Source organism: Oncorhynchus mykiss, chromosome 26 (genome assembly GCF_057628025.1).
Source record: "Oncorhynchus mykiss isolate SJ-2025 chromosome 26, ASM5762802v1, whole genome shotgun sequence".
Classification (NCBI taxonomy): Eukaryota; Metazoa; Chordata; class Actinopteri; order Salmoniformes; family Salmonidae; genus Oncorhynchus; species Oncorhynchus mykiss.
This window is the reverse complement of record NC_143047.1, coordinates 13520386-13536568: the sequence shown is the minus strand read 5'-3', so window position 1 is coordinate 13536568 and position 16183 is coordinate 13520386. Positions and strand designations below refer to the sequence as shown.

Here is a 16183-nt window from a genome sequence, read left to right as displayed (position 1 = left end):
GGTGGCCAATCAGAAATGACATGGTATGTAGTCCATATCTAACAGCTGACTTAATCACATGCCTCACTTCATGACCCAGCAGATAGATACTGTGGCGTATTGTTTGATGGAATATATTTTTAGGCTTTACATCCCATTTCTGACTCGGAACATCACAAATCATTTGAACTTCTTGCTCATAATGAATACATTAACACACTACAGGGTAATTTGCTACTGCAGTCCTAGATAGACGTATCATACACTTTTTTATCCATTGTGTGAGACTCACGTCTCATATGAGACGTCCTTGTAAATGTTACCATGTTTTCGCCTCCACTGAAGGACAGTATTTACTTCAGTTTTCCTTATCTATGCCGGAATGTATAACTGATTCTCCAGAACTACACTCCCTAGCTGGACTTGACTTTGTGCTAATTAGGAGGAAGACTCCCAACTCTTTAGTCCAAGGGGAAAGGAGGCAACGGGAATCTTGTTAATGATTATTTGGTTGTGTGCCTATCTGTGCTTGTATATTAACCCCAAAGGACAAATACTCCAGTGAGTGTGGTAAAGTAAACTGTGATATAACACGTGACTGTGAGGATGCTCTAGGAGAGAGTTCCCAGACTCAGTACTGCATGTGTGTCAGTGAATGCTCATTATATCATCATCACCAGTACATTGGACTTTAATGTTCCTCTTAATTTGGATTGGCCATCCATTTTGAATGCAAAGTTCACAGATTCCCTTCAGATGGTCTCACAGGAGTGAAAGTGTAGACTATATTTTAACAAGATAATACGTTTTATGTATTAATTTTGCATTTAGACTGCAATTGAACTGATGAACTAATGCTGTTACACAGTCTGACGTTCAGGATCTCATTGGTTTATTTGACTCTGTATGGCTGGGAGACTGACTGTGCCCTGACTTGTTAATGTGGTCATATTGTTAACAGGAAATCTCTGGGGAATTCTATCCTGACAGAGACATTGTATAATGGTTAAGTACTGAAGCAAAAGTCACATAGTAACTTTGTTTAAAATCCTTAGGAGTATAAAATCATGAATGACAATTGTAAGAAGCTTGAATTATTAATTGAAAACAGTTTACTGTTTCAGATTTTCCAGAAGAACGTTGTCTCCCTTATTCTACATATGAGTTTAAAGAATCAAAGGAAGGAATGGAACAGGGTTTTTCCGCAGATGCGTAATGGTTTCAACAAGTCTAGCTGATTTCTCATGAAGGGTTCTGTCAAGGCTGGTTGGTTATAGGGGCAGTCTGTCATTTATTTACCAATGTGTAAAGAATGTAAATGGTTTCGACCTTACTGTCCCTATTGAAATGATAGAGGCTGAAACCTACGCAAAACGTTCAGGAAATCATTTTTAAAGCATTGTAATTAGCAAAGACTTGTACATCTCCCGATTAAAGCATTTGCTTATTATAGTACATCTATCTTTAACGATTGTCTTCCGTCTAATGGGATATGTTTGGCACTTAGGCTTAATACAACAATAAAGTTTTAAGCATTTGTTATCCACATCCGCCAAGTTTGACCAACTAGAGAGCAAACTAGCTACAGTGTGTTGATCATGAATTATATATGTTGCTGTTGTGTTTTGTGGTTTTTGAAAGAGGGCTGATAGAGCCTGTTGGGTGACAGCAGTTAATAAGGTGAGGCGGTGGGGGAGGGGTAAGTTATATGTTCAAAGAAGTGACCTGGTTCTGTATTACACCTACTCTTCCTGTATTTAGTCTCCACAGTAGCAGCCAGCACACTCATTCGTCTCTGTGCTCATTCACATCAAAGATCTAGCATGACAAGATCCTTATTAAATCCCTCCCACAAAGATCAAGGGATCAAGATTGAAGGGAAATGCTCTTTGGAGATATGACACTTTTTCAGTGTAGGCCTATATGCAGTACTCTGGTAATTGTATACTGTACATTCCTAATGATCTCACCCATTGCCCTAAAGTAGTCAGTGGACATCAATTTAAATGCTGTGATCAGCCAATATCCCTCCATTGTCCAGTAAGTGACTTCCTCTCGACACCATCGGCCCTTAAAAGCCCATCAATGCGGAGTGAGGCTTTTCAAATCAAATTAAATCCAATTTTATTGGTCACATACAAATAGTTAGCAGATGCTAATGCGAGTGTAGCAAAATGCTTGTGCTTCTAGTTCCGACCGTGCAGTAATATCTAACAAGTAATCTAACAATCTCGCAACAACTATCTTATACACACAATTGTAAAGGAATTAATAAGAATATGTACATATAAATATATGGATGAGAGATGGCCGAACGGCATAGGCAAGATGCAGTAGATGGTATAGAGTACAGTATATACATATGAGATGAGTAATGTAGGGTATGTAAACATTAAATAAAGTGGCATTGTTTAAAGTGACTAGTGATACATTTATTACATTACATTTTTTATTATTAAAGTGGCCCGAGATTTGAGTCAGTATGTTGGCAGCAGCCACTCAATGTTAGTGATGGCTGTTTAACAGTCTGATGGCCTTGAGATAGAAGCTGTTTTTCAGTCTCTCGGTCCCAGCTTTGATGCACCTGTACTGACCTCACCTTCTGGATGATAGCGGGGTGAACAGGCAGTGGCTTGGGTGGTTGTTGTCCTTGATGATCTTTTTGGCCTTCCTGTGACATCGGGGGGTGTAGGTGTCCTGGAGGGCAGGTAGTTTGCCCCTGGTGATGCGTTGTGCAGACCTCACTACCCTCTGGAGAGCCTTACGGTTGTGGGCGGAGCAGTTGCCGAACCAGGCGGTGATACAGCCCGACAGGATGCTCTCGATTGTGCATCTGTAAAAGTTTGTGTATTTTTGGTGCCAAGCCAAATTTCTTCAGCCTCCTGAGGTTGAAGAGGCGCTGCTGCGCCGTCTTCACAACGCTATCTGTGTGGGTGGACCATTTCAGTTTGTCTGTGATGTGTACGGCGAGGAACTTAAAACCTTCCACCTTCTCCACTACTGTCCCGTTGATGTGGATAGGGGGATGCTCCCTCTGCTGTTTCCTGAAGTCCACAATCATCTCCTTTGTTTTGTTGACGTTCGGTGTGAGGTTATTTTCCTGACACCACACTCCGAGGGCCCTCACCTCCTCCCTGTAGGCTGTCTCTTCGTTTTGGTAATCAAGCCTACCACTGTAGTGTCATCTGCAAACTTGATGATTGAGTTGGAGGCGTACATAGCCACGCAGTCGTGGGTGAACAGGGAGTACAGGAGAGGGCTGAGAATGCACCCTTGTGGGGCCCCAGTGTTGAGGATCAGCGGGGGGAGATGTTGTTTCCTACCCTTACCACCTGGGGCGGCCCGTCAGAAAGTCCAGGACCCAGTTGCACAGGGCGGGGTCAAGACCCAGGGTCTCGAGCTTAATGACGAGTTTGGAGGCTAATATGGTGTTAAATGCTGAGCTATAATCGATGAACAGCATTCTTAAATGGGTATTCCACTTGTCCAGATGGGATAGGGCAGTGTGTAGTGTGATTGTGATTGCATCGTCTGTGGACCTATTGGGGCGGTAAGCGAATTGGAGTGGGTCTAGGGTGTCGGGTAGGGTGGAGGTGATATGATCCTTGACTAGTCTCTCAAATCACTTCATGATGACGGAAGTAAACTCTATAAAATGTTTATGCATGCATAACCTCCACAATCTGATTAGGTTATGGAATCATGTTTCTAAATAGCCAGCCATCCTTATCTTTCCCGGATTAACCAGCCCCAAGCTTTACAGCATGTTCAGATTTGTCTAGAGCAACAGCCAGGGCTGGGGATAGACAAGACCTGTCTTGTGTTGTGCCTGGGTTTTTGTTTTCCTGGAATGTCTGGTGATGGGACCTCCCGTCTTCAGGAGAGCTACATTAAGCTTCCCGGCTTCAGGCTTGAGGGTGTCTGTGACTCTACCCCTCCTCTCCACACTCTTAAGTATTGAGATGAAATGGCACCCCTGCAACACTACACCCAGACAGGACCCATGCTGTCTCAATTGCAGGGCTCCAGGCCCACGGGGGTTTCAGCAAATTGTGTGGGGCCCAAGGCACTCTCAACCAGTTCTAAAAGCTGTTGTGATGTCACTGTGGAGTGTCATGCAGAAACTGTTGAAAGTCTCATTACCTTCTGAAAGGGTGGGGTCATTGGGATGAAAAAAAATCCCTCACACATGCTACCTGACTCCACATTCCAGGGCTAAAAGGATTTTATGCTGGTAGTAGGTGCTAAAATATATCCATACCCTGTCTGTCTGTGTTTCCTTCCTTGTGCTTCATCACCTGTAGAGAGTGGCGCACCGATGCTCAATCACCTTTTTGACAGTCTCATGACTCCTCTTTTTCTTTGCGTAAGGTGAAAAGTTACTTGTGCATAGTATTGCCTGGGTAAGCAAAGACTAGGGCAAGGATAGCATGCTGATAAGTGTCCCTGGAGGAATGGCTAGCAGCCCAGCACTTAGCCTGGAGCAAGCTAACCACACCCAAGACTCCTGCCTGTCTTTACCTTAATTGTTATTGTTGACACCGAATGTGGGTCGTTCAGCTAACTGCCCCACTGAACTATCCCTCTGACTGTGCTGATGAATGAGTAACTTTAAAAAAAAACGAGGGTGAGGACTAGCTTAAAAATATCAGTTGGCACACTGTATTTTTACTTTACAAGCTTTGATACTGAAATACATGCACAGTCACAGTTCTTGTAGTTCAAGTGAACATTTTTTGTTGGATTAGGATACACTCTGATCATTTATAGGGGTTGAATAAAGTTCAACAAGATACCGCTGCCTCCTTACAGCCAAGCTGGGCGCTTGCAAATGGGATAAGGAAGGTGTGCTATCAGGCTCCATCTAAACAGGTATTTCAGGTTGAGACAGGCTTTAGGATACAATGGAGGCTCATTGTGTGCTGGAGCGAGCAAACCAGGTATTTTTTCAACAGCTGTTGACAAGATAGACAGAGAGAAGGATTGTTTGCATTCAGATTAAAGGAAGTCCTTAGTGATATATTACCAAGGTTTTTCAGTAGTGGTTTTCAATGTTATTGTTTGCGTTGGTGACACTCAACAAATGGGTTTGGGGTATTTCAATAGTGTGTTCCCAGTATTTCTAAGAGCTAATGTCTTTCAGCTATTTAGATTATTTGGCACAGTAAAAGGAATCACCCAAGACAGTCATTTATGTCATGTATCACTCCAAATCTGGACATAACAACATTGACTTTGTCAGCTGCTATTGATACTATAAACATACACTACCGTTCAAATAGTGAAGACATCAGAGACATCAGAACTATGAAATAACACATATGTAATCATGTAGTAACCCAAAAAGTGTTAAACAAATCAAAATGGATTTTATATTTGAGATTCTTCAAATAGCCACCCTTTGCCTTGATGACAGCTTTGCACACTCTTTGCATTCTCTCAACCAGCTTCACCTGGAATGCTTTTCCAACAGTCTTAGAGGAGTTCCCACATATGTTGAGCACTTGTTGGCTGCTTTTCCTTCACTCTGCGGTCTAACTCATCCCATTTCCTTCACTCTGCTGTCCAACTCATCCCAAACCATCTCAATTTGTTTGAGGTCGGGATTGTGGAGGCCAGGTCATCTGATGCAGCACTCCATCACTCTCCTTCTTGGTCAAATAGCCCTTACACAGCCTGGAGGTGTGTTGGATCATTGTCCTGTTGAAAAACAAATGATAGTCCCACTAAGCCCAAACCAGATGGGATGGCATATCGATGCAGAATGCTGTGGTAGCCATGCTGAAGAACCTCAAATCAAATATAAAATATATTTTGATTTGTTTTACACTTTTTTGGTTCTACATGATTCCATATGTGTTATTTCATAGTTTTGATGTCTTGACTATTATTCTACAATGTTGAAAAGAGTAAAAAATAAAGAAAAACCCTGGAATGAGTAGGTGTTCTAAAACGTTTGACCGGTAGTGTACATAGTGAAAGTACAGTTTAAACTGAACTTTAAACCGTTCCAACAGACATAAGGTTTGCAAAGCGTCGGAAACTTTCCCATACATTTCCTGGAATTGTTCTGGAAGTTTTCCATGGGAAGTTAAACCCTGGAATTTGGGGAATTTTGCTTAAATTCGTCAAAAAAGTTAGCTTATAACAAACAGTGAGCCTTTTTTATGGGATACACATAAGGCAATTCTAGGTCTTGTGGCATATTTTGGTTAAACTATCCATAATTCAATGGAATTGCAACCCTCTTCCATCACATCTACAGCGGCTTCTCAAGCTCTTGCACACTAATGGAATGCTATTGAGCCCACAATACTACACTGTCAGAGCTAAGGACTACATGCTTTCTGGTAAGTTTTGATTACAATACTGGGTGGGGTGAATATATTTGATATGACATACATTATCTTTTGTTAACTAGTAAATAGTAGCCTAGGAGTCTTTCCAAGAAATGGCCATGTCACAGTCTGGATTATGTATTTTGGGAGAGAGTGGTAAGCAGCCTGAAAATCCTGAAACCTATTGCAGTAGCCATTGCACGGATTGAAGGAGACAATGCCATCCTGTCTGATGTTCAGACTCTGCTTGCAGATGTAAGAAGAGAAGTCCGTACTGCCCTGCCCACTTCACTGTTGCTCCAAGCAGAGGGAACTGCAGTTCTGAAATATATCAAAAAGCATGAAGACTTCTCCCTGAAGCCCATACATGCCACAGCGTACATGTTGGACCCCAAGTATGCTGGCAAGAGCATCCTGTCTGGTGCAGAGATCAACAAGCCCTATGGATCATCACTACCATGTCTCGCCACCTTGGCCTGGATGAGGGAAAGGTTCTTGGCAGTCTGGCGAAGTACACTTCCAAGCCATGGCTTTGAGATGGAGATGCAATATGGCAGCCGTGCCAACATCAGCCACCTGGTGTAAGGGACTTTGTGGATCTGAAGCTATTTCCCCTGTTGCCTCCATCATCCTCCAAATCCCACCAACATCAGCTGCCTCAAAGTGCAATTGGTCCTTGTTTGGGAACACACACACCAAAGCACGCAACAGGCTGACCAATACAAGGGTTGAAAAATTGGTGAATCTCCCATTTGAAGAGTCAACTCATTTAAATAAATTTCAATTCGTAACTAAATTGTTTTTTTATTTCTATTGGAACAATTTAATCATTTGCACTTATGTCTACTTATAAGGTAAAAGGTTTATGTTACTGTCTCCATATGATATTATAAATATATCCAATGCAAAGCATATTTCCGTTAATTCCAACGGGAAGTTTCCACCTCTGGATATCCCCCAAAATGTGCAACCCTTACAGACACAGGTGATTAATTGTACAATTATGGATTAGGCTTGACTTTGAAATGGTGAATTGCAGATGTATTCTGAGTCATCAGATGTTATTTATACTGCTACTAAAGTAATTAGCTAGAGCTTATCATTTGAGTCTGGTAAAATACTGTTTTGCCTTGGAATCACAATTCACATGTGTAAGAGGGCTAAATGAATTGCTGTTTTATTTATTATAAATTTTTGCAAAAACAATATTTTGTACATGGATCATTATTTTCATGCTTCTGTGTAGCATTGCCATTATATATTAACATTGTAGTTCAGTCACATTTCAGAATTTAAGATGAGTATGCTGCCACCTGCCGGATACATCTGGAAATCCAACATGACACTAAATCGCTGGGCTGCGCCTGCGTACATTTTGACGTCTACAGTTTCCGGAAGTGGATTGTTCAGCCCGTGGTTCAGAGTAAAAAAACGATAGCACAAACAAATATACGTATTTATTTAATTTCAACATCACAAATGTCAGGGGGTGCCCGTTTAGAGAACGCGAATCCCTTGATTTTTCAACGAACAGGCGAGAGACTTCAGACCGCAAATGACGAGGACGAAGATGTTGCTGATCCCATCGACGACAGAGAAATATTTGATATCCTTTCTGTGTAGCTAGTTTAAGGATACGTTATACGTTAGGGATACATCCCTTGAGCTTTCAATGTCATACTAATTAACTTTGCATATTATGCTTAATTCTTTAATAAGAAAGCTAATTTCTCAACATTGTGTTATCAGATTTCACCTTAACCCGTGCTACATCTCATCAGATCCATTAATGATCCTGAACACCCATTGTCCCTCGAGGAGTTGAATGTCGTGGAACAAGTGCGAGTGCGCGTGAGTTAAACTTCTTTCACAACTTTTTCCCCAGTTAGATGTTCGACACAGACACACTTGTGTAGCTACTAAGGACAGCAGATAGTTCATACTGTGTTAGCCTAATAAAACCATCAACTTTATTTTTCTTTATAGGTAGATGACCAAGAGAACACAGTGGGTGTGGAGTTCACCCCCACTATACCCCACTGCAGCATGGCAACTCTCATAGGCCTGTCCATCAAAGTCAAACTGCTACGCTCCCTGCCAGAAAGGTTTAAGGTAGGTGAAATAAATGAAGTTGCTTCCTGGTGAGCTGTGAGAGGAAAACAAGCTTTAATATGATTTAATTGTCTGGACATTTAAGATTAAGATGGTGGGTCATGTCCATCTATGCCTAATCATATCTCTGCAGATTGATGTGCACATCACTCCTGGGACGCATGCCTCAGAAGATGCAGGTAAAGTGACATGCCTCTGAAGTAACTCAACATTGAGGCTGAGACCAACAATCACACCTTCAAGATGACCTTTTTGAGAAGCCCTTAACATCAATTCCACAGTAACAGTGATGCTGAGACTATGAATTTTCACTTTAAAATGTATGTTAAACTAAATCCAATGACTACAAAGTTAAGCAAATCATGCAACTCTATGCACAAGGACTACTTTTATCAATTTCCACAAATTTTTACAAAAAAAACATTTACTAGAACAACAGTGTGGAAATTGTTCAAAGTAGTCCTTGTATGTAGAGTTGTATGGGTTGTTTAACTTTTCAATTATTGGGTTGTGTTTTACATACACTACCGTTCAAAAGTTTGGGGTGACTTAGAAATGCCCTTGTTTTTTGTCCTTTTAAATAACATTAAAATAATCAGAAATACAGTAGATATTGTTAATGTTGTAAATTACTATTGTGGCTGCAAAGGGCCGATTTATTATTATTGATGTATTTTTTTTGCCCATTTCTCCCCAATTTTGTGGTATCCAATTGGCAGTTACAGTCTTGTCTCATCGCTGCAACTCCCGTACGGACTCTGGAGAGGTGAAGGTCTAGAGCTCTGCGTCCTCTGAAACACAACCCCGCCGCACTGCTTCTTGACACATTGCCCACTTAACCCGGAAACCAGCCCCACCAATGTGTCGGCGGAAACACTGTACGCCTGGCGACCGACGCTGGGCCAATTGTGCACCGCCCCATGGGTCTCCCGGTCATGGCCGGCTGCAACAGAGCCTGGACTCAAACCCAGAATCTCTAGTGGCACAGCTAAGCCCTACAATGCAGTGCCTTAGACCAATCAGGAGGGCTAAAAATTGCCGTTTTTTTAATGGAATATCTATGTAGGTGTACAGAGGCCCATTATCAGCAACCATCACTCCTGTTTTCCAATGGCACGTTGTTAACTAATCCAAGTTTATCATTTTAAAAAGATAATTGTAAAGTGGGAGATTTGTACAGGGTACATTTTTGCAACGCCATTCCATACCCTGTGGACGGCGCTTAATTGGAGCCAATTTCCTCCTACAACAGGACAATGACCCAAAGCACAGCTCCAAACTGCAAGAACTATTTAGTGAAGAAGCAGTCAGCTGGTATTATGTCTATAATGGAGTGGTCAGCACAGTCACCAGATCTCAACCCTTTTGAGCTGTTGTGGGAGCAGCTTGACCTTATGGTATGTAAGAAGTGCCCATCAAGCCAATCCAACTTGTGGGACGTGCTTCAGGAAGCAAGGAGTGAAATATTTTCAGATTACCTCAACAAATTGACAACTACAATGCCAAAGGTCTGCAAGGCTGTAATTGCTGCAAATGGAGGATTCTTTGACGAAAGCAAAGTTTGAAGGACACAATTATTTCAATTAAAAGTCATTATTTATAACCATGTCAACGTCTTGACTATATTTCCTATTCATTTTGCAACTAATTTCATGTATGTTTTCATAGAAAACAAGGGCATTGCTAAGTGACCCCAAACTTTTGAACGGTAGTGTATATCTTAAAGTGAAGTATCTGAGTGTCAGCATCATCCAGTTACCGTGGAATTGCCCCTAACTAAACCCTTTGTTTTTGCTTTTGTTCCAGTCAACAAACAGCTGGCAGACAAAGAGAGAGTGGCCGCTGCACTCGAGAACTCCCAGCTTCTGGAGGTGGTCAACCAGTGTCTGATATCCAATGCAAGGACAGGCTGATCCCTCCTGATGGATCAATTGAAAATTCTCCTTAGTCCAGGACTAGGCTTAATGTTTCTCTCCTTACATGCTAACTGGACTGGTTGTTCAGATTATGTTGAGTAAATGGCAAATGTATCACGTATGCTGCCATTGTATTATTTTAATCTAACAGAATTCCAATGTATTTCTGCTATAGGCAGAAATAACTATACTGTGTGTTTTGTATGTCTTCACTATATTCCTGACATCTTCAGTTTAACAGTATTATAGAGAAGCATTGTACCCTTTATTATACAAGTAAAGCAATAAAATACAGGGTTATATCTTATGTCATTGAAAATATACCTAAATATTCATGGCATTTGGGAAGAGAACAAAGAAAGTGCATGCGTCTCTTATAAATGAAGCAATCTCAACATACACAATGACATGAAAGCCCAAAGACTGGGGACACTGAATAAGAAAGGCCTTGGTTTATAACACACGTCTTGGGGAGAAATTATATATAGTATAATACTTGTGCCATTGGATTTCCATCAGATGCCTTGTTTCATATTTGTCTAAAATAAAATAGTATACAATCTGTGAAATAGCATTTGATTAGTTTTTTTCTCTCACTTATTTTGAATGTGGTTGTAAATAAATTAAATGACTTGATCAACAAAAACATTTTAGACAGAAAATTAATGTTAGTTTAATGATATTAATTTTGTCGTTAGATTTGTCTAAATTTATTTTACTATGGCAGTGGAAGAAGTATTATTTTCGAATTCTCTTCAGGGAGCTCCTAAGAACTTCATTGCGTACATACGTAATAAGCTGGTCTCACAGGATCAAATGCTACCTTTCCTCCTGGCCATATAGATAGCAGAGTGGCGCAGCGGAAGCGTGCTGGGCCCATAACCCAGAGGTCGATGGATCGAAACCATCCTCTGCTATGTTTTTTACATGTCGGTATTTCAGCAGGAAAAAAAAAACACGACTTAAAAATATAATGTAAAAAAGCCTTTATGCAATACATACAGTTATGATTAGACAAAATAGAACGAGAGCTTTTTTTACAAAGAATGTATTAAAATGTTTATAAGCAATACTATAAGTTATTATAATACATAAACTGTGACTAATAGATGGTTGTGTTAGACCACATTAATATTGCGTCATGCAGAAGGGTAAGTGCAAATTTGATGTGCTCACTACCACACTCTCATGGACAATGGATAAAATAATAGGTAATTTTATCTGAGCAGTTCTAGAACTTCCATTACACATTGAGAGCCTGTGTCTGTTAGCAAGAAGACTCCAGATCAACTGAGGCTCCTTTTTGTACCCGTAGTCAGTAAAAGGTTTGCCTAATTTTAATAAAAATTCTAACTAAAAGTATGTGTGAGTTTGTCAGAGTACCAGCCGGTGGAAGCATTGTCTTTCTGGCAGTTTGAAAATAACGTGTGAGTGATTATTCCACCCATGTGGGGGCATTTATATCACTCCGTAATAGAGAAAGATGAGTAGAACATATTGATTATCCTGAAGCCAGATGAATATACCGGACAGCGAACCACAGACGTTAGAAAAGTATGACTAATTCTTACGGGACTAGTTTTCGGAGTGTAGCCGAAATAGCTCAGTTGGGAGAGCGTTAGACTGAAGATCTAAATGTCCCTGGTTCGATCCCGGGTTTCGGCAGGCGTTATTTTTGAGACTGTTCTTATTTAGACCAGAAAACGGAGAGTTTACACATCGAGAACCTGTTATGTTACGCTTTATATTGTATGTATTATTTGTTGATGTCTATCATCCCTTTCGTATGATATGTTACGAATTTCCTAAATGTAACGAATGTACAATATGTTAAGATTTCGCAAAACGTATGATGTTACTAATTCAAATTTGTCTTGCACAAATGACTTAATTAGTTTTTATGACTTTAATTTGCCTGATGACGCGTGAGTGGAGGAAGGAGCTGCCCGGTGTTCACTTGCACACGGTGCTGCGCGGTGAAACACCGCTTCCCATTCATTTTCAATGGAAGGAAAGCGGTGAGAGACGGAGAGGGCGGGGGACCTTTGGGCGGTGCAAAAGTGGCGTGGGAGGCGGTGAAAAAGATCAACGTTTTTAGACTTTATGCAAATCGCTAGCGGCGACCGCTGGGCGATGACCAATCATATCGATTGGTTCCCATGACGAATTTGACTCCGCTCGACCCAAGGCTGGAGACTTTCTTCAGCAAAGATGGCTGACAAAAATGCTATGATGGAAGCACATGTAAGTGGTTATAGCGTAATAACGAATCATTCAAAAATGTACAGTTGACAGGAATATGTCAGTTAATGTAGACAAAGATTATGCATATTTTTTTAATCATAGTTACATTTACGAAATTCACAATTTAACAAGCTTGCTGCCCAGCTAACATTTGCCAGCTAGCTGGCTAATTTTATGGGTGTTGAGACATGAGTATGAAATTGTAATTCAGGTTTTTTTCAGTTTTAGGGACTCCTGAAACAACCAGCAAACCAGGCTGTCGTCTTGTGAAACATGTAATTGTCAATACCTTCTGATGTAAAGAATCTAAAGAATCTAGCTAGCTAAAGCATTTACTGCAAATTGAATGTACAATTTTGTATGCTTGCCTTGCTGATATTTGCCATACAATGCAGATAGATTAAATAACGTACTATGTTCTTGCTTATTGTGCAGTGGAGGATTTAAAAAAATACCTGTATACCTATGGATGTGTAGCTAGTTATGTAGCCGATCTGTGTATGGTCCATCAAACATTTGGTATGCATATTAGTTCAGAACCTAGCAATGAACCTCAGCTATCATAACCAGTTGTATCAACTTCAAAACAGTCTGAATGACATGAATGAAACCTATGGATTACCAAAGTCTAATGGTTTTAAATGACTGCTTTGTATTGTCTAGAAACTCACTTGTAGATTTCGCTTGCAGTAGGTCTCTTAAAAAAGAGAAGGCGTGCAAGGTTATTAAACAGAGGTGCCTAGTTATTCTTCTTTTGTTGATATCAGGTAACGTGTAACCTAACCCTGGCCCTGATATGCAATGTCTCCAAACCCCCTCTGATTTTAAATCAAGATCTGGTTTTGGTATTTTTCATTTTAATGTACACAGCCTGTTGTCAAAAATTGATGGGGTTAGGATTTGGGCTAAATCAACTGATGCTGATGTAATTGTGTTTTCTGAAACCTGGCTCAGCAAGTCTGTTTTTGATAATGATATTTGTATAAGTGGTTACAATGTTTATCGCACTGATCGAGTAAGGTGGGGGTGTGGCTACATATGTAAAAACGAAATTCCCTGTAAGTGTGGCAAAATCTGAAACTATTTTTAAACAGTTGGAATTTCTTGCTTTGAATATTGAGGTTTCAAAGGGCCTCTCTATAACTGTGATTGGCTGTTATAGACCCCCCAGTGCTCTCGGTGATGCATTTTCTTCTCTGATGAACCTTATGTCTAAACTTCTTTACAGTGAAATGATCCTGATTGATGATCTCAACTGGTTTTGGTTAAAGCCGGTGTCTGATGATTTAAAAATGTTTTGTAATTCTATGAACCTTACCCAGTTGATTAACTCGCCCAAATCTTAAATGCCCAGAAAAATCTACCCTGATTGATTTGATATTGACAAATATTCCACATAAATATTCTGCGGTTGGTGTTTTTTGTAATGATTTAAGTGACCATTGTGCTGTTGTTGCTGTTAGAAATACTAAGGTTCCAAAGACAAACCCACGTTTTATTCGTAAGAGAAATTTGAAGTGTTTTAATGAGCAGGCTTTCTTTCATGGTTTGTTTTATTTTGACTGGAGCAAGATTGAGCATATCCCTGATGTGGAAACTGCCTGGAAATTCTTTCATGATGGTTTTTCCCAAATAGTAAACAAACATGCCCCATTCTGCAGGTTCAGGGTTAAAGGGCGGGATAATCCATGGTTTTCTTCTGAGCTGTCTTGTATTATTCACAACTGTAATCTAGCCTATCTAAGTGTTATTTTCTTCTCAGGAAGGCCAAGTCTGAATATTTTATGTCTGTTACCACTGATAGATAACCTGAATGACCCTAGAAAGTTCTGGAAGGCTATTAAGTCTATGTCTGGTAACAGTGTTACAGTTTATGTTAATTAATTACCATCATGTGTTTTGAAGGACTCTGTTGCTATATATGACAAAACTGAAATGCTGAATTGTTTCAATGAGCACTTTGTTTCATCTGGTAGGCTGTTTGATTCAGTGTCCTCTGTCTCTGTACAACCCTGTGTGGATGAACCAGTGAGAGCTGGTCAAACTTTTAGCTTTTTGCCATTCTCAATGCAGGTGGTACATAAAGCCCTGAAATCCTTAGATCAGAGAAAGCCTGCAGGTCCTGATCTTTTGGATCCCTGCATTTTAAATGGCAGCTGATTTCATAGCTGAACCACTTACATCTCTGTTCAATCTAACCCTGGAATGTAATGAAATTCCAAAGATCTGGAAATCAGCATTTGTCCTACCACTTTTAAAAGGGGGAGATCCAAATGTTTTAAATAATTATAGGCCAATCTCAAAGCTGTCACCCCTGGTGAAAATACTTGAAACCCTTGTAAGTGAACAGCTAACAGTTTTTATTTACTCACTCTATTTAATCAATGTACCAATCGGGCTTCAGGAAGAAGCATAGCACAATTACAGCAGCCATGAAGGTTTTAAATGATATCAGCCATTGACAAAAAACAGCACTGTGTCTCACTTTTTATTGATCTCTCTAAGGCTTTTGATACAGTTGATCATGCTATACTAAAGGCAGAGATTGTCGAGTGTAGGTCTTTCGGAGCATGCAGTTGCATGGTTTGCTAACTATCTGTCTGATAGAACTCAGTGTACTCAATTTGATGGGCTCATGTCTGTTAAATTGTCTGTCTGTAATGGTTTGCCCCAAGGCTCTGTACTTGGTCCTCTCTTATTCACTATTTATATAAATAATTTATACAAAAATGTCCAAAATGCGCAACTTCATTTTTATGCTGATGATACTGTTATTTACTGTTGTGCCTCGTCTCATACAAAACCTTTCCAGAAATGCTTTTTATACTGTTCAACATACCTTGTGTCAATTGAAGCTTATCAGTATGATTATAACCCTTTTCCCATAGCCAATCTTGGGAACAACAAAATCCTAGGTGACTGGTTGGCCATGCCACGACAAAGGATTTATAAGAGAATTAGGCCTTAAGTTATCGAAGTCAAAACATTGATCGTAATGTATTATGTTTTGTTTACATATGTATATTCCATTTTATTTATAGCCCTGTGTAATTTGAGGTCTTGAAAAATTAAAGTGAATTATAGGCTACTGGATTAAATAATAGCCATTCACTCGTCATTATGACCTTTTTAAGTATTAAAAGTAGAAATCATTTCAAATTCCTTATATTAAGCAAGCCAGATGGCACAATTGTTTTTATTTATTTTTATTGGTGGATAGCACACACCAACACTCAGACATAATTTACAAATGAAGAATTTGTGTTTAATGAGTCTGTGAGATCAGAGGCAGTAGGGATGACCAGGGATGTTCTCTTGATAAGTGTGTGAATTGGACCATTTTCCTGTCCTGCTAAGCATTCAAAATGTAACGAGTACTCTTGGGTGTCAGGGAAAGTTAATGGAGTAAAAAGTACATTATTTTCTTTAGGAATGTAGTGAAGTAAAAGTTGACAAAAATATAAATAGTAAAGTACAGATACCCCAAAACACTACTTAAGTAATCCTTTAAAGTATTTAAACGTAGTACTTTACACCACTGCTTGCACTGGGGAGGGTGCTGAGTGGTGAAGAAAAAGGGAAACAAAATAAGTA

At 39.9% G+C, this 16183-nt stretch overlaps 1 protein-coding gene, 1 long non-coding RNA gene and 2 other non-coding genes across 5 annotated transcripts; all 4 read left to right on the top strand.

Annotated features, from left to right (window-relative positions):
- Positions 1 to 6015: 6015 nt before the first annotated feature.
- ciao2b (cytosolic iron-sulfur assembly component 2B) lies at positions 6016 to 10914 on the top strand. 2 transcript variants are annotated; one of them, XM_090221607.1, is made up of 5 exons: positions 6016 to 7925; positions 8091 to 8168; positions 8304 to 8429; positions 8563 to 8608; positions 10236 to 10914. In XM_090221607.1, the coding sequence occupies exons 1-5, from the start codon at positions 7797 to 7799 to the stop codon at positions 10340 to 10342; spliced, it is 486 nt and encodes a 161-aa protein (XP_090077733.1). In that variant the 5' UTR covers positions 6016 to 7796; the 3' UTR covers positions 10343 to 10914.
- Positions 10915 to 11190: 276 nt separating this feature from the next.
- trnam-cau (transfer RNA methionine (anticodon CAU)) lies at positions 11191 to 11262 on the top strand. Its single transcript has one exon. It is a non-coding gene; the product is annotated as a tRNA-Met (tRNA).
- Positions 11263 to 11937: 675 nt separating this feature from the next.
- trnaf-gaa (transfer RNA phenylalanine (anticodon GAA)) lies at positions 11938 to 12010 on the top strand. Its single transcript has one exon. It is a non-coding gene; the product is annotated as a tRNA-Phe (tRNA).
- Positions 12011 to 12168: 158 nt separating this feature from the next.
- On the top strand, positions 12169 to 15328 carry LOC149971380 (uncharacterized). Its single transcript, XR_016492236.1, has 2 exons — positions 12169 to 12589; positions 12812 to 15328. It is a non-coding gene; the product is annotated as an uncharacterized LOC149971380 (long non-coding RNA).
- Positions 15329 to 16183: the final 855 nt, after the last annotated feature.